The following is an 18,543-nucleotide window of genomic DNA, read 5'->3' on the forward strand; positions in this document are numbered from 1 at the left end:
AGAGTTTGAAATTTTACAAATGAAGGAAGGAGAGACGGTCAATTCGTATTTTGCTCGTACTCTAAAGATTGCAAAAAGCATGAAAGCATGTGGTGAACATATGGGTGAGAGTGTTATCACTGCAAAAATATTAAGGTCCATGGTCTCTAAATTCAACTATGTTGTTTGCTCCATTGAAGAATCAAACAATTTAGAGATTATGACAATTGATGAGTTACAAAGTAGTCTCCTTGTTCATGAGCAAAGAATGAACTGTCATGATGATGAAGAAAACGTGCTCCACATTACTAATGAAGATAAAGGAGGAAGAGGAAGAGGACGTGGAAGACATTTCATTAGAGGCAGCCAAGGAAGAGGAAGAGGAAGAGGAAGACAACCCTTCAACAAAGCAAACATTGAGTGCTTTAAATGTCACAAGCTANGACATTTTCAATATGAATGTCCCACTTGGCAAAATGCAAACTATGCTGAGGTTGAGGTACATGATGAAATGAAAGAGGAAGATGAAATCTTACTAATGGCCTATGTTGATCACAAACAAGGGAAGGAAGAAAACTGGTTTCTTGACTCTGGGTGCAGCAATCATATGAGTGGCAATAAGGAGTGGTTTTCAAACATGGATGAAAGCTTTAGGCACACGNTCAAGCTTGGTAATAATACTAGATTGAATGTGATGGGAAAAGGAAACGTTAGACTGAATATCAATGGATTTACAAATGAGATATCAAATGTTTATTATATTCCTGATCTTAAGAATAATCTTTTAAGCATAGGACAACTTCAAGAAAAAGGGCTCACTATTGTGATTCAGAATGGGAAATGTGCAGTTCATCATCCTACACGTGGTCAGATTATGGAGGTTCAAATGAGTGGAAATAGGATGTTTTCTGTGGCAGCCACTNTGATGCCAGAAAATCCTGCATGTTTTCAGATGGAGTCAGTAAATGAATCTCTTCTTTGGCACCATAGATTTGGTCATTTACATTACAATGGCTTGAAGTTACTTTCCTCTAAAGAGATGGTTAATGGGCTACCCTCAATTATGACTCCACAAGATTTATGTACTCACTGTTTAGTAGGAAAGCAACATCGAAATTCTATCCCAAAGAAAGGTGTTTGGAGAGCATNAACAAAGCTTCAACTTGTGCATGCAGACATATGTGGGCCTATCAAACCCACCTCAATNAGTAACAAGAGGTATATCTTAAGCTTTATTNATGATTTTTCTCGAAAAACTTGGATTTACCTTCTCCATGAAAAATCTGAAGCTTTTTCTATGTTTAAAAGTTTNAAAGTCTTTGTTGAAAAAGAAGCTGGTGTATTTATTACTTGCCTAAGGACAGATAGAGGTGGTGAATTTACCTCAAATGAATTTGTAGAATTTTGCAAAACTCAAGGCATACGACGACAGTTAACAGCAGCCTATACTCCTCAACAAAACGGAGTANCTGAGAGGAAAAACAGAACGATAATGAATATGGTGCGGTCCATGTTGGCTGAAAAACAAGTCCCTAAGATATTTTGGGCAGAAGCTGCTAAATGGTGTGTGCATGTCCTCAATAGGTGTCCTACAGTAGNTNTACCAGATAAAACTCCAGAAGAAGCCTGGAGCGGAGTTAAACCCACGGTGAAATATTTTCGTGTCTTTGGCTGCATAGCTCACGCTCACATACCAGATCAACAAAGATTCAAACTTGATAACAAAAGCAAAAGGTGTATCCTGTTAGGAGTAAGCGATGAATCAAAAGCGTATCGCTTGTTTGATCCAATCTCTAAGAAAGTTATTATCAGTAAAGATGTTATTTTCGAAGAACAAAAGAGTTGGAATTNGGAGAAAACTGAAAAAGAATGCGAGCAAGATATTTCAGATTGTGAAAAAGATGTGCAGACTGAGAATGAAATTGAAGAGCAGGAAGAAGAAAATAATGATACTGTTGGAGATTCTACTGGGGCTGGTGTACACTCTGATGAACCACACAATCATATTCATGAAAATCCAATTGAAGGGAGGGTTAGAAGAAATAGAAGAGAACCAGGTTGGATGCTTGATTACGAAAGTGGAGAAGGTTTGTCAGATGAAGATGCTTTGATGATGATAACCGAAAAAGATCCCTTGTCATTTGAAGAAGCTGAAAAGAATAAGAAATGGAGGAATGCAATGATGGAAGAGATGCAATCAATAGAGAAAAATAAGACTTNGGAGTTAGTNNATGCTCCAAGTGGAGTGAAGCCCATTGGAGTCAAGTGGATTTTCAAGACTAAGCTCAATGAAAATGGTGAAATAGACAAATTTAAAGCAAGATTAGTGGCGAAAGGATATGCTCAAGAATATGGAGTTGATTACACAGAGGTGTTTGCCCCGGTTGCTCGGCTTGACACCATTCGCATCATATTGGCGTTAGCAGCTCATTATAGTTGGACAGTTTTTCAATTAGATNTGAAAANTGNCTTCCTTCATGGTGAACTCAAGGAAGATATTTATGTACAANANCCTACTGGTTTTGTCAAGAAAGGGGAAGAAGACAAAGTTTACAAATTAAAAAAGGCATTGTATGGCCTTAAACAGGCCCCAAGAGCATGGTATAGCAAGATAGAGAATTATTTTTCTCGTAAAGGCTTTGAAAGGTGCTACTGTGAACATACTCTCTTTACAAAATCAANAGAGGGAGGTAAAATTTTAATTGTAAGCCTTTATGTTGATGATTTGATATATACTGGAAATGATTGGAGCATGTGCGATGAATTTAAAAGGTCAATGATGTCAGAGTTTGACATGTCTGATTTAGGAAGAATGAGGTATTTTCTTGGAATAGAGGTTGTGCAAAATTCAAATGGAATTTTTATTTGTCAAAGAAAATATACTCATGAGATACTGGCAAGGTTTGGCATGGAGAATAGCAATGCANTAAAAAATCCTATTGTTCCAGGTACGAAACTGTCAAAAGATGTTGTAGGGACTAAAATTGATTCAACCATGTTTAAGCAAGTAGTTGGCAGTCTAATGTACTTGACTGCAACTCGTNCGGATATTATGTATGTAGTGAGTTTAATTAGCAGATTCATGTCTTGTCCAACTGAATCACATTGGGTGGCAGCAAAACNCATATTAAGGTATTTAAAAGGTACCACCGAACTGGGCATTTTCTACAAGAAGGGTGGCAGCACAAATGTTGTGGCTTATTCTGACAGTGATTTTGCTGGAGACTTGGATGATCGTAGAAGCACCTNTGGATNTGTGTTTTTACTTGGCTCTGGAGCAGTTTCATGGTCCTCCAAGAAACAACCTATAGTAACATTGTCTACTACTGAGGCTGAGTATATAGCAGCTGCTTCTTGTGCTTGTCAATGTGTTTGGATTAAAAGGATATTGGAGAAGCTTGGCCTTAAGGAGCAGAACAGTACGTTAATACTGTGTGATAACAATTCAACCATACAATTATCCAAGAATCCAGTGTTTCATGGGAAAAGCAAACACATTGATATAAGGTTTCATTTTTTGAGAGATCTGGTGAAGGATGAAGTTGTCAGGATGAGCTATTGCAAATCATAGATTCAAATTGCAGACATTATGACCAAGCCTTTGAAAGTGGATCAATTTTTAAAGCTTCGCATTATGCTAGGCATAATTGAAATTTCAAAATTAAACTAGATGCCATAGCATATAGTTTAAGGGAGGGAATGTTGGTTGGTTTAGGAGATATTTATTTTATATTAGTCTGTTTCCAGTTTGTTAAAATAAGTTGGTTATTATGCAGTCCTATTTTCTAGGATATGNAGATNAAGTCTAGGCTAGTTAACCACTCACGTATCTTTAGNATGTAAAATCGTGGGTGGATATGGTTCAATTTTTTTTCTGTCAGTTATATCTGTATTTTGGCTATATAAGCCAACTGATGTTTTGTTAATAAAATGAGAAGAAATTCTGCGGCACATACCTTCAGAGCATATTATTCTCTGTCTAACATATATATATATATATATATATATATATATATATATATATATATATATATATATAATACTTATTATATATTTTATTAAAGCTATATTGTAATTAAAAATTAGTTATATAAAATGAAACATTTTAAACATTTACGATATATAATTTAGTTATACCTATACTTTAATATATGGATAATTAATTTTTTTAATACATGGAATAATTTCTTCTTAATAGTTGATTACTTTTTCTGTGTTCCACTATTATTTTTTTGGTGTTTTTGTAACTTTATATTGTAATTTAAAAATATATAAAATAGACAAATAATGTGTACATCAAGAGAGATCCTTTAGAAATGACTAGTTTTTTCCCCAATGTGGGTAGTTTCTTTCTAGTAAGAATTAATTATTTTCTTTATCCCACTATAATTTTTTTTATTTGATGGCTTTATAAATTTTTTATATTATTATAAAATATCATTAAAGATAAAATAGGATAATAATTTATTTACAGCAAATGGGCTTATAATATTTCTGATAAGCAATAAAATAATATATTAATTGTTAGATTAATTGCTTATTTTAAAAAAATTGGTGAAACCTTTAAATTTTATAGAGACTAAAATTACATATTTGTGAAAGTATAGGAAACAAAATGAATTTAAGCCTTTTAAGTTAGAAAAATTATATAACTACTTAACCTTCTGCCGGCCATTAGTACTAACGTCCATTCCCACAACACGCCAAATTCCAGTGTCCTCTTTATACTAAAGGCTGTTGAAACCAAAACACAAATTTACACTTACAAGATTGTAGAAACATTGTGAGGTACGAAGTTAAGAACATTGTAGGTGTTGTGTACATTCCAAAGATTTCATGCAATCCAATTGTTCACTATAAATTTAGCACTTCCTTCACATTTTGTAGTCGTCCCAGAACGGATAACTTAAAAATAAAGCAAAGAAATCATAGTTGTAGTAGAAGATAAGATGTCGAAGGGTGACAAGGTTGAGGTTTTGGACTTTTGGGCTAGCCCATTTTGTGGTAGAGTGAAAATTGCTTTGGAAGAGAAAGGGGTGAAGCATGTAGCCAGTGAAGAGGATGTGTTTGGAGCAAAGAGTGAACTTCTCCTGAAGTCAAATCCCATTCATCAAAGAGTTCCTGTGCTTTTGCACAATGGCAAACCCCTTCCTGAGTCTGCTATCATAGTTAGCTACATTGATGAAGTCTGGCCTTCCAAATCCCTGCTTCCATCTGATGCTTATGATCGTGCCCAAGCCAGATTCTGGGTTGATTACATCGATAAAAAGGTTAGTTGCCTCATTCTCAATCACTAAAAAGGCTCGACCTTTACTCTAATTTTATGCCAAAAGTTTACAAGAGATTGAAATAAGTAGATTTATGTATGCATATATGATTATGGATGGTTACTTGTATGCATGGAAGGTGTTTGAAACTGGGAGGAGCATCTGGGCAAGCAATGGAGAAGAGAGAAAAGTGGGGACTAGGGACTTCATTGAAGTTTTGAAGCATCTTGAGGAAGCTCTTGGGGAGAAGGAGTATTTTGGTGGTGATTCCTTTGGGTATTTGGACATCATAGCCATTCCTCATTCAGCTTGGTTTTTGGCCTATGAGGAGCTTGGGGGCTTCAAAGTTGCAGACCATTCACCAAAGATCTCAGCTTGGGTTAAGAGGTGTTTGCAAAGGGAATCTGTTGCCAAAGTTCTGCCAGACCCACACAAGATCTACCAGTTTGTTCTTCACTTCAGGAAGATGTCAGGGCTTGATTGATGAAACATGAATGCTTGTTATGACAGTCAATGGTTCTGGCTTGTTCCTGGTTTTTCTCATTGTATTGGAATTTTCTGTTTTAGTCTTTAGCCAACTCTCATATATGATGATGGCTTTAATTAAAATAAGGGAAATAAGGAATAATAATTAATAACATCTGGGTATGTATGCTTTTCAACTGCATTGGTAATGCTAACAGATGAACTATTTTCCATAACTGTTAGGTAATATGTTGCTCCTTAAACCCTTTCTCATATAAATAAAAACATTGAAGATTTTTTATTTTCACCAACAAATAATAATACTTGCTATGTATCAAAGTTCCTTGCTCTCTTTTTCTCAATTTCCTTTTGCTATAACAGTTGTGCTGAGATTTAAACTCATGAAAATGACTTTATATAAAGTATTTACTAAATTACTCAGTAAACTCCAATTCAAAAGTGTCCACTGTTATACCAATGGAATTGTGATTAGAATTCTTACATTGATTATAAATAAAATCAATTAAGCTTGATGATAATAATGTTTGTGATAATATGAAATTCATTCCAAAATTTATAAATACATGTTTCAAAATCTATAAATATATGTTTGAAGTAACGAAGTAAGTGATTTTGAATTGATTACATATTTATTATTGAGCTTTGTTAAATCTTTGCTCATGGTTATTTAGTAAAATTTGAAAATTTTATAAGATATGATATTATGGGTTAGAAAGAGAAAAATGATTTTTTAAATATATTTTCATGCATTCAGTGCTTTAATTAGTGTTTCAATATATTGTATACTCACTTTGTGAAGATCAAAGACAAAATCTTGATGAGAATTTAAAGATTTTATGGAGAAAAAAAATTACTACAAAACTAAATTTGCTTGATTTAAAAATAAAATTACTTAAGTTTGTGCCTACAATTCATCAAATCCATGCAAGGACAGAATAGAACCTCACATGCAACAAAGAAAACTGTGTAACAAAAACATCTAGTGTTATAAATCCAAAGTAAAACAATAAAATTTTACTTACATATTTTTTCTCTTTTTTAATCTAATTGGTTTACTACTAATGTCAAGAATACATATTTGTTTGATTTTGTTTTATTCTTTGACTTATTTCACTAATTGAGATAATTAATATTTATTATGTTTTTTATTAAATATAATATTTTAGTAAATTTTGTTAAATATTTTTTGAATTCTTTAAATTTTTTTGTTAGATTTTAAATTGACATTATACTTACATTTTAAGTTGAGAAAGATAAATTTAAGATTAAACTCAATTTTATAAAATAATTTAGTAAAAAGATATTTGTATTTAACTATAATGTATAATTTTATTTTATTTTTAGTTTACTAAAATCTTTAACGTGATCTTCATTATCTTATACATTAAAATGTTAATATTTGTTTTCTTATTTCCAACGTATATATCATTGAGTTTGTTAACCTTGTTGAGTGGTTTTCAAGCTAATTCAAGGTTTTAACAAGTGAATTTCTTTTGGAAACGTATTATTGGTTAATTGTTTATTGTTTATTATATTGACGTATTTTAAATTTAATGAAAAAAATGACATATATAGTGTGGAAAAATGTTGAATACAATGAATATGTAACATCCCAATTATATATCAATTATATAATATAGTAGTCCACAATTATAATATTGAAGAACAATTAAGGACATATAAATAAATGTTTAAGTTTACAATCATCCAAAAGAAGCCATAATTTAAAACTTTATACATAATAGAGTATTTCAAAATGACATAAAGAAACTAAGAAGTTATAAAGAAACTAGGTTGCAGCATAATCACCTTCTAGGGCTTGCTCCAAGGGTACCTCATCTATCCCTGTTCACACCAAAGTGGATGATCATTGCAAAAGAAAAACACAACACAGACAAGACACACACACACACAGAAGCAAGGGTGAGCTAGATATACAAAACCATATGTTATAACAAGCACACACAACATGGAAGTTTAATTTAAGCATACATGATCACATAACATAACTTATTACACCCTAAATTTGACTCGTTCGGACTTAGAATGATTGCCGAACTATGACGGGTTATGCACTCGTGGTGCCTTCTACTGCTTTGCAAAGCCATTGCCAATGGGTTTCACCCTATCACACTCACGAGGTTAGTCTGTACCGCGCCTTGGAGCATACTAGAAGCCTCCAAGACTAAGACCTTCTGCTACTGCTCACCACATATATCAATCCTCTTTAAGTGAGAAAAAAAGACTATTGGAGTTTCAGGACAACCCCTAAACTGAGCTACCATGCAAATCATTCTAAAACACACTAACGACACCATCATGGATCCTCTCCATGAGGATCATGACGTCCAAGAACCACACTTGTTACATTCAAGACCAATCATAACCTTTAAGATCATATACTTTTGGTTTAATAACATCACAACAATCATACTTTGCATTTAAATCATTACACATACTAAATTTAAACCATACCGAATAGCTAAAGTTGTAATTTTTTGTTTTTTTAATCTTTTAAGATAATTATTATTTGTTGTTGAACATTATATCAATGTAAATATAATTTTATTATTATAATATATAAATAATGTTAAAGATAACTTTGAATTTAATTTTGTAAAAGAAGTTTATATATTTTAATTTATAAATTGATTTTATTTATAAATGTAGATTTCTAACAAACAAGTTAAATTACTTTTAAATTTCATTTTTCTAAAATATTAGAATACATAAATAAAGTAATTAATTTTATGAGATACTGTAATATTCTATTAAGTTGCTATGCAAATGTTAATTTATTTTGATAATTTTTGTTCTATTTGTCTAAGACTCATAAAAAATTGGTAAAAGTTAGAAAAATTACATTGTGACACAATCTAAATAAGTCCAAAAGTATGTTGGCTTAATCCATTATATTAGGTTAAATTCACATTGTTACTATTTTTAAGTTTTTAGAATTATAAATTTGGCTGAAAAGATTTAATTTATAATATGAAAGTTAACATAAAAAATATTTATAACAGTATATCGAAAACAATACAACTCAATTAAGATTAATTATATATATGGTCATTGAAATGGGTAAAACTTGATATTAGTCGAATTAGAATAAAAGTTGTTTTATATTTAATACTTAAATTGACTGAAAACGTCATTCTTATTGGATGAGAGAGTAAGAAGAAAAAGCAAAGAAAGCATAAACTCAAAAAGGAGAAAAGCACCAAATGATGCATTCATGAAAGGGAAAGCATGAGAGAGAGAGAAAAACGTAATTTAATGGAAAAAGCATGAGATAACTTACAAGTCATCATCCATGCCAAGTGGATTATTTAATCATTCACGTGGCAAAAGCTGGTCCCACGTGGGTCCCACTTTCAATTTAATTAATTTTTTCTCCATGTGCTCAAACTAATGTTTCTTCTCTCTACTTTTTCTTCTTTATTTTTTTGGTAAATACAATATTTCTAATTAGAGAGATTATATATGAAACGCTAACTTTTAAATTTCTTTTTTATGTTCTTATTTTATGAATTAGTCATAGAGATCAACATTCAATAGAAATAAGATTAATTTGTAATTTGTAATATATAAATAAAATATTTTTATAAAATTAAATTAGACTTAATTTCTATAATACTTGAGTATTTCCTATCAACTGGATGAAATCATGTGTATTATTTTGTCTTCTAATATTAAAAATAAAATTAATGATATTTATTATTTTATGAATTATAAACAGATTTTATAAAATTAAATTAAACTTTAAACACATTTCTTAATTATATGCTCAATTTTTCTTATCCCAACTTAATTAAGAATGTTGGAATGTTTTTTTTGCTATACTATTTTATTTGTGCTCTTAATAAGATGACGTGATTGTTAACTTTTGTGTTCTCACCCGAACTTATTGATCACTTACTTTATTCTTTAATATCCTCAAACTCACTAATCAATTTATTCTTTCTTTCTTCAAGCACGAGTTCACGATGAGTTTGAGAAAAAGTTTAAAAAATAAAGAAATGATGAGAAGTGGGGAAGAAAAAGACAAAAATAAAGATTATACTATTCTATTGATAAAAAAACATCATAGAATACTTAAATGAAAATAAAAAAAAATTAAACAGTCAATAAAATAATTTTTATAAATAGAAATTCAATTAAAAATATGTAAATTTTTAAAATATTTAAAACTTAATGGATAAATAGTCAGTCGATCAGTACAACAAAGTATTGATGTGTTTCTTTTTTAGTACAATTAAAAAGTTAGTCTTAATATATACAACTAATTGTTAGTTTTGTTTAACCTCTATTAATGGTTAATATGATTTAAAACGTATTTCGTTTTTAGTAATCTAACATGTATTTATATAAAAAAAAAAGAGTAACATTACTAAGCAATTAACCTTAAAGACAACCACTAAATATATTAATTTTACAAAACAAAAAGTAAAGAATAAAAGACTCCTTCAACATTATAATTGCTTATTAACGTAATTTGTTTTCTTTTTAATTAAACTAACAAAATTAAAATTTATATAATAATTCCTTTTTTTTATTATACTAAAAATATATATTAATACTTACCATTTACCCAAAGTTAATTAAGTACAGCTTTACTGTCGTATTTTCTTTTCTGATCAGAATCATTTAGGCTAATTAAAACTAATTTTAAGATAAGTTATTTTCAAAGTAATAAAAGCATTATTATATTAACAAGATTTAAAATTTAGAGAACAAATGTGAAAGCTAGAACCGTTTGTTCAGTTAAGAACAGCCGTCCTAGGTTGTCTTTTTCTCTAAGTTTCCTTCTTTGGAATACTCCTAGGGTGACATGATGCTGCTATAGTAGCTAGTTGTATGTAGGTGGATAAACTTAGAATCCAAGAAAGAACAACCAAGAAGCATAGGATCAATGGTGCAGAACAAAAGAAAATCATATACGTATAATATATATATATATTTACATATGTGTATGTATATATTCATAATTAATTAGTAGATATAGGAGTAGTTCAAACTTGATAGGAAAGATAACAGGAATCCATGCATTTGATCAAAAAAACAAATAAAAAGTAGTTAAAAAAGAAAAAGAGATGAAAGGATGACACAACCCTGGGCCCATGCATCATACTTTTTTTTCTTCTCTCTCTTCAATTCTCTTTTTGTCCTCTTTATCAAAACCCCAAGCAAGCCCCACATTCCACCCATCTTTGCCAATCATATCTATCTCTTTCTCTTAGTTTTCTCTTTGGATCTTCTTCTTCCTTCTTAAGGTCTATGTTTCTTCTCTCTATTATAACTCTACATGTTTCTCATCTTTTTATCATATGCTTGTGTTAACATGTTGCTTTTCGGTTAATTTATGCATGGCAGGGAATTCAAGCTTCTGTATAATCTCTGTTCCAAGTTCTTCAGGATACGTTAAGAGGAAGAAGAAGGTCCAAAGTATATATAAATGGCACCTGTTTTGCCTCCTGGTTTTAGGTTCCATCCTACTGACGAAGAACTCGTTGCTTATTACCTTAAAAGGAAGATCAATGGTCGAAAGATTGAGTTGGAAATCATTCCAGAAGTTGATCTCTACAAGTGTGAACCATGGGACTTACCAGGTAATCAATTACTTACATGTACTCAGCTTTTACACGTAAGATGTTTTCACTATATATATCTCATGCATATATATATATATATGCATGTCCTAGTACTTCTATTTTTTATGTGAATAGGGTTTCTTATCAAAAGTTGAAAATTCAAGACAAAAAAATCCCATGATGAAGCTTAAACTTTAACATCATGAGGAGAAGTTTTTTATGAACGATCTCAATTTTTATTTTTGTTACTTATAATAATAATGATGATTTTGTAAAGCTTAACATAAAACAGTGTTTGTTAAAAAAGTGACACGCGCTTAGAAGCAATTTGCTTCTGATATCTATTCAGTATGATCAAACACATACTTGCTTTTTTGGTCAAGTATATTTTTCTACTTTATCATAAAATATCTATTGTGATATATGGTGGAATGTACTTAAGAATTCCAAAGGAGATGGTCCCTTCACCTTTAGGGTTCCTATTGTGATGGTCAAGATTTAGTAACGAGACAATAGTAGATTCCTAAGTCAAAAAGCGTATGCTAAAGAAAAGAATTACATTGTATTCTACACTGTATAATATACATTTATACACTACTCCCATGCAATATACTTTTCTTCACGTTTTCTGATCATTCTCCCATTGCGCTTTGCTTTAATTACCACCTTACGATTTGACGTGATGAGGACAATGAACTGTGAGGAAAATATTAAAAATAATCAACTCGTGCTAAAATTTATACTGGAAGTGCTTATGAAAATGTTGAAAAATCAAGTTTTTAATTTACAGGGAAATCATTGTTACCGGGGAAGGATTTGGAGTGGTATTTCTTTAGCCCTCGTGACAGAAAATACCCAAATGGATCAAGAACAAACCGAGCAACAAAATCTGGGTATTGGAAAGCAACAGGGAAGGATAGAAAGGTAAATTCGAAGGCTCGTTCTGTGGGTATGAAGAAAACCCTAGTTTACTATCGAGGAAGAGCACCCCATGGCTCTCGCACAAATTGGGTTATGCATGAATATCGTCTTGATGAGACAGAATGCGAAACTGCTTCAGGCTTGCAGGTATATTCATCAACTCTCTTATTTCATTTTCACTTTTTCATTTGGATTTGTTTATCTTCATTCATGGCTTTTAGATGCATATGTATATGGTTCTCTTATGAATATGGGAAAACGTAATTTCAGGATGCATATGCTCTTTGCCGTGTGTTGAAGAAGACTGCAGTGATTCCTCAAAAAGTTGAGGGGCACTATGTTAATGTTCCCAATGTCAATCAGATTACAAGCGATCAATCATCGAGCATTGAACTATACTCTGAAGGAAGGGGCGAAGATTTAGTAGATAGCTCAAATTATTTTATGTCTGTGGATACTTGTTCACCACACAATGTTGGAACTGAGACTCCTCTTACTATAAGTGGTGTAACGACAATGGATCATGAAAAATGGTCACACTTTTCATCACAAGATTCAATGTTTAGTCTTCCAACTTCTTCATATCCTAATTTTGGAGCCATAGCATACCCTCCATCCAAGGTACGTTCACTTCAAACTTTCTGTACAAATATCTGAATATAACTAACATGAGCTGATTTATAACTAGCAAAGAACACTCTTTTCAAAGACAAACATATTTTTGAGCTAATTTAACTAAGGTTGTCTTTCTCTTAAAATTTGCAGGTGGATATAGCACTAGAGTGTGCAAGGATGCAACATAGGTTTGTTATGCCCCCTTTGGAGGTGGATGACTTCCCTCAAGTTGGGATCTCTGAGCTGAAAATGACACAAGCTTCTAGTTCCATGCAAGGAAGCAGAACTGAAACAGATATCTTACAGGAAATTCTTTCAGTGGCTCAGGCCTCTCAGGAATTAATAAATCAATCCAACTACTCACAGGAATGGTGTGGCAATGATTATTATGCTCCTCGTGATGAGGATTTTGCCTTCATGGTTGGCACTAATTACAATCATTCAAGTGAAATAATGAACTCAGTGAGGTATGTTGACAAAGCATGGGAAGATGCAAACACAAGGACAATAGAGATCGGAGATATGGATGAAGAATTTAAGGTGGAGAGGAATGTAGAGAATTTAAGATGGGTCGGAATGTCAAAAGAAGATTTAGAAAAGGTATAGAGTTGTATGTTTATTATTCAGGTTTCTTTTGTACCTAAATATTAAGATTTTATTTCAATGAAAAAATATTTAAATTTGACTTAAGGGTAGGATGAATATAGTAAGGATGAATACATCTATATGATTGTTAATGTGATCCATTGTATGCACAGATGGAAGAACAAAATATTGTCCCAATAGAGGATATTTCAAGCTTCCAAACTAAGATGAAAGAAAATGAGGTGCAAGGTATATATATGTACAAAATTTCATATATGATTGCTTTGTTAATTTTTTAGTGTGCTTTTCTTTATAAGCATGGTATATAAATGAGCATGTTCTTGCAAACATATCTAATGTTTTAGTAATTGCTAAATGATCAGAATCTGAGCAACACAGTAACATGGAACATAATGGTACTGAAATAAATGATTTCTCATTGGGTTTCATCAATGATGACGACCCTACAGAGAACTTGACAGAAGATGGTAACAAGGATGATTATTCAAGTTCTCCTAGTTTTGAGGTTGTCGAGGAAATAAAGGTTAATCGTGGAATGTTGGTTTCGACTCGTCAAGTGGCAGAGACATTCTTTCAGCAAATGGTTCCTTCACAAACAGTCCAAGTTCAGCTTAATACAGTGATGGCACACAATCATTACGTAGAGAATGCAGAAGCAATGGTGTTGATAATGGAGGAACAAGGGTCTTTAAGGAAGGTTAAGGCCTATGTGATGGGGAAGCTAATAAAGTCATCAATGACAATAGCAAGTGCGATTGTATTCGTCTTTGCACTTGTGATTATGCATTATGCTTTTATAAAGGGAGAAGTGAAATTTTGGAATGAGACATATTGCAGTAATTGTGATAAGATCATGAAGAAAACGAATCGATCATGTCAGATAATGAATGAGTCAAATGATGTTTGGTTTATTGGTATCAAAAGTGGAAAAGGTTTAAATGCAGTGTTGAAGAAAATAGGAATTTTTCTCACTATATTCTTCGTTCTTTGTGCCATGTGGGCTAACCATAGTTGATCTCCTTATATTCTTTTAATTTTGTGTCTAACTTCAGAAATTAGTTTGAGAACACTGAATTGTGGTTCTTCGAGTTAGTTAACATTGGAGGCTGATGTATCCATCCATACACACAATTGAATTTTACTTTATTTAGTTAAGACTTAATTGTATTCAATCTTATTAATTATGAATAGAATGTTCACCTTTATTTCTTAAATACTTGAATTTCACCTTTTTGCAAAATTGGTTTAATAAAATCTTATCGTGAATTCTTTACACAATCTAATAATGATATTTTAGTTCAATCTATATAAGAAAATAAAATTTTAAGAAAATAAATTTATTTCATATATCTTTTTAGTTATTAGTTTTTTTTTTCTGTTCTTAAGGTTCTTTTTCTGTTTCATAATAAATTAGAGAAATCTTCTATTTTTGTTATCATTTATCCATAACAATGAATATTATTTTTTATAAATGTTCAACTTTCTTACAATACGAAAATTAAATTCACACTTGAATAAAATTTTATCATGAAAAAAATCTTGAGTTATAATATTTAGTCATAGTTAATTTTTGTTGTTGTGAATGTAGATATTAAAATTAGTAAGCACTGAGTTACGTTCAATTTTTTTTTTGTGAGTCTTTATTTTACTCTTTCTATTTAATCTCTAAGCGGGTTTTTTGTTGTTGTATATTGAATATTAAATTTTTATACAGATGAGTTTCAATTATTTAATTTTTTTGTTAATTTGATATAATTATCATCTTACCCTCCATCTTATTTACTTGTGTGAATGTTAAGAAATGTTAGGTTCTATTTTTAATATAAAATAATATTATAATTAATGTAAAATATGAGTAAATTGTATTGTTTTGAAACGGTGTTGGATAACAAGGATAATTTCATCAACTAGTACAAAAGTCATATTTTATGACGTACAAAAATGAACTATGACGTACATAGTTTTGTACGTTATAATAGGTCTACAAATTTTAATGACGTAGCAACAATTTACGTTATCTGAACATATTATGACACTGTTTCTAAAAGAAATAATTCTAATGAATGTGAACATAGATAATTTTACTCAATATCAATTCGAAATAATTTTCTCCAATATTCATATAAAAAAAATGGAATGAATTTAGAAACAGTGTCATAATATGTTCAGATAACGTAAATTTTTGCTACGTCATAAAATATGTAGACTTATTATAACGTACAAAACTATGTACGTCATAGTTCGTTTTTGTACGTCATAAAATATGATTTTTGTACTAGTAAATATTAAGGTTAATTTTCATTCAAACAAAACTTAATATTGATTCTAAAACTATTGATCAAAATTGTTGGATAAAGAAAATAACAAAAGATTAAACATTATAATAGAATCAGTTTAGTCAGATTACTGTTTTTAACACAGTAATCATTATTTTTGTTAGCTAGCTCTCCTCATTTACGCTTCCTGTTTTACTTTTATGATTTCAGTTTTGTTTGTTAAGGAACTCTATAGAGTTACTCCTTTCTTATTTTTCTCTTGTAACACAAGACATACAGTAATACAACACAGTTTTGTCTATCTTCTACGAAATGCTTCAAACACTAACCTCTGACCCACGCTCCTCTTGATCTTCTCTCCTTCTACTTTGCTTCTTCATCGCCTGAAGGAAACAGACCCTTGATGTTCGCCTGCAGAGACGCCATGGAGTCGTTTCGGAGCTTTCCTTCTTTTCACTTGCGCTTCTTGGTCTCATCTCTCACCTACCTCTCTGACACAAGAAGTTTCTCGTGCAAGCTTTACAGACTTTTGCTTTCTTTATTTTGTTTTGGGTTTGGAAACAGTATTGGGCCAGTCTTACGTATTTGGGCCACTTCTATTACATGGATCGATAAAGAGAATAATACTAGAATGTTTTGTTAAATTAAATAGTATAANAGAGATAGGTAAGAAGAGAACAAGAAAAATAAAAGGAAAAGTAGTGTTGGACTTTGACTTTTGAGTCACCACATTCCTCTGAAACATTAAAAACTCCATCAGCTAGTGAAATCCCCCTCCAACCATGCTTGCGGCATTCGCCTCAACAACTGGTTTTGGAGTTGGGAGCAACACAATCGCCATTATAGCACTCAACGCCGCCGCCGCCGCCCCCACCATGAAAGCCGACAAGTTGCCACCACCAAACAAATTATTCCAAGAACCACTCAATGCAGACACCACGGTCTGTACATTCAAATGTGTAAATACATACATACTCAAATAATTCACTAATTACTAGTACAAAAATCATATTTTATGACGTCAAAAAACGAACTATGACGTACATAGTTTTGTACGTTATAACAGGTCGACATATTTTATGACGTAGCAAAAATTTACGTTATCTGAACATATTATGACACTGTTGCTAAAAGAAATAATTCTAATGAATGTGAATATAGATAATTTTACTCAATATCAATTCGAAATAATTTTCTCCAATATTCATATAAAAAAAATGGATGGACTGAATTTAGAAACAGTGTCATGATATGTTCAGATAACGTAAATTTTTGCTACGTCATAAAATATGTAGACTTATTATAACGTACAAAATTATGTACGTCATAGTTCGTTTTTGTACATCATAAAATATGATTTTTGTATTAGTAATGATGAAGAGAACAATTCTTTAATAATTGTAGGTGATGACATACAGGAGAACATAACAATTATCCAATACATTTTCAATGAGATAATAAAAATCATTCATCACTTCACATTAATTATAATATCATTATTTTATTAATCACAAGATCTAATATTTCTTAACACATGGAGACAAATATGATTACGATATAATATAACATGAAAGAATATTAGTTTAAAAGTGTGAATCTAAATTTTACCTGGAATAAAAATAAAAAAATTAATGTAAAGAAAAAAGAGTTATAAACTCTTTATCTTAATATTTTAGGTTAAAGTTAATATTAATTTATTTTGTAAATAAAAATTTGTAACAAAATTCTTAGAAGTTATTAAGAAAATATACTACAGCAGATATGATGGTTTGTACTATAATCATTGTTATATACTTTATTAACTACGGTTATGGTCAAACCCATTGTGGTTTATTAAATCTAATTTTTTTTTTAAATTGTATATAAATTATAGTGCATTAACAGTTGTGGTTTTGTAAATATATATATTTTTTAAAACTTTAGATTCTATATAACGAGGAGTTTGAAAACCGTCATGGTTTTTATGAAAACTGACGATGGCTAGATTAATCGTTATTGATTTGTCCAAACTTTCAACGATGGTCACATCAACCACAAATTGAAAGTGGTGGTAAAAAAGTCTCCACCATTAAAAGTCGTTAAAAATGAAGATAAAATGAAGTATATTTACAAACGAAAATGTTTCTTTAACACTCTTATTTGACACCGGTCAGGTGTCAAATTTTTATTAACTTTTTTCTTTTAAATGAAAATAGGTTTTTTAAAAATTGACAAGGGTAGAATAGAAATTCTAAGAATATAAAATTTCGTTTGACGGTTTCTTTTCCTTCTCTTTCACTTTGTTTCTGAAGCTTCTTGTCTCCCATCCTCACTTCAATCAACATTCCCAACTTGGGTGGTTCCCCCTACATCATGGGAGACCTAGAACCTTAACTTCAAGTCTCTCCTCACTCAAGAACCTAAAAATACAATTTAATTGGATTTGGTTAAAAAGACACTATGGTCCCCTATGTTATCACTGGTGGCTCCTTCAGTTCAACAGGATGTCCAAATGCTTGTTCAAGCTCGCGTAATGGTTTACAGCTTGCTTGTAAACGATTACAGGGCACATTTTCACAACATACATAGCACATCCTCACTTCAATTAACATTCTGAACTTGGGTGGTCCCCCCTACATCATGGGGGACCTAAAACCTTAACTTCAAGCCTCTCCTCACTCAAGAACCTAAAAAAACAATTTAAACCATTGGATTTGGTTAAAAAGACATTGTGGTCCTTTGTGTTACCACTAGTGGCTCCTTCTGTTCAACAGGATGTCCAAATTCATGTTCAGGCTCGCGTAATCGTTTACAGCTTGCTTG

At 31.2% G+C, this 18,543-nt stretch overlaps 2 protein-coding genes across 2 annotated transcripts; both read left to right on the plus strand.

Annotated features, from left to right (window-relative positions):
• The first annotated feature begins 4,649 nt into the window (after positions 1-4,649).
• On the plus strand, positions 4,650-6,011 carry LOC106765217 (glutathione S-transferase U19). Its single transcript, XM_014649755.2, has 3 exons — positions 4,650-4,767; positions 4,867-5,249; positions 5,386-6,011. The coding sequence occupies exons 2-3, from the start codon at positions 4,929-4,931 to the stop codon at positions 5,728-5,730; spliced, it is 666 nt and encodes a 221-aa protein (XP_014505241.1). The 5' UTR covers positions 4,650-4,767; positions 4,867-4,928; the 3' UTR covers positions 5,731-6,011.
• A 4,708-nt stretch (positions 6,012-10,719) lies between these two features.
• On the plus strand, positions 10,720-14,632 carry LOC106763980 (NAC domain-containing protein 86). Its single transcript, XM_014648170.2, has 7 exons — positions 10,720-11,005; positions 11,106-11,341; positions 12,114-12,391; positions 12,515-12,865; positions 13,010-13,459; positions 13,618-13,693; positions 13,828-14,632. Exons 2-7 carry the CDS (start codon positions 11,188-11,190, stop codon positions 14,478-14,480), a joined length of 1,962 nt encoding a protein of 653 aa, XP_014503656.1. The 5' UTR covers positions 10,720-11,005; positions 11,106-11,187; the 3' UTR covers positions 14,481-14,632.
• The last annotated feature ends 3,911 nt before the right edge of the window (positions 14,633-18,543 follow it).

Source organism: Vigna radiata, chromosome 6 (genome assembly GCF_000741045.1).
Source record: "Vigna radiata var. radiata cultivar VC1973A chromosome 6, Vradiata_ver6, whole genome shotgun sequence".
NCBI classification, from domain to species: Eukaryota; Viridiplantae; Streptophyta; class Magnoliopsida; order Fabales; family Fabaceae; genus Vigna; species Vigna radiata.

What these genes read in the sequence shown, in the direction of transcription:
- LOC106765217 (XM_014649755.2), top strand. Translation starts at nt 4,929, where the DNA reads ATGTCGAAGGGTGACAAGGTTGAGGTTTTGGACTTTTGGGCTAGCCCA. An exon ending in TTGATTACATCGATAAAAAG is followed by an intron (nt 5,250 to 5,385) that starts GTTAGTTGCCTC and finishes TATGCATGGAAG; the next exon opens with GTGTTTGAAACTGGGAGGAG.
- LOC106763980 (XM_014648170.2), top strand. Translation starts at nt 11,188, where the DNA reads ATGGCACCTGTTTTGCCTCCTGGTTTTAGGTTCCATCCTACTGACGAA. An exon ending in TGAACCATGGGACTTACCAG is followed by an intron (nt 11,342 to 12,113) that starts GTAATCAATTAC and finishes TTTAATTTACAG; the next exon opens with GGAAATCATTGTTACCGGGG. An exon ending in CAAAAGAAGATTTAGAAAAG is followed by an intron (nt 13,460 to 13,617) that starts GTATAGAGTTGT and finishes TTGTATGCACAG; the next exon opens with ATGGAAGAACAAAATATTGT.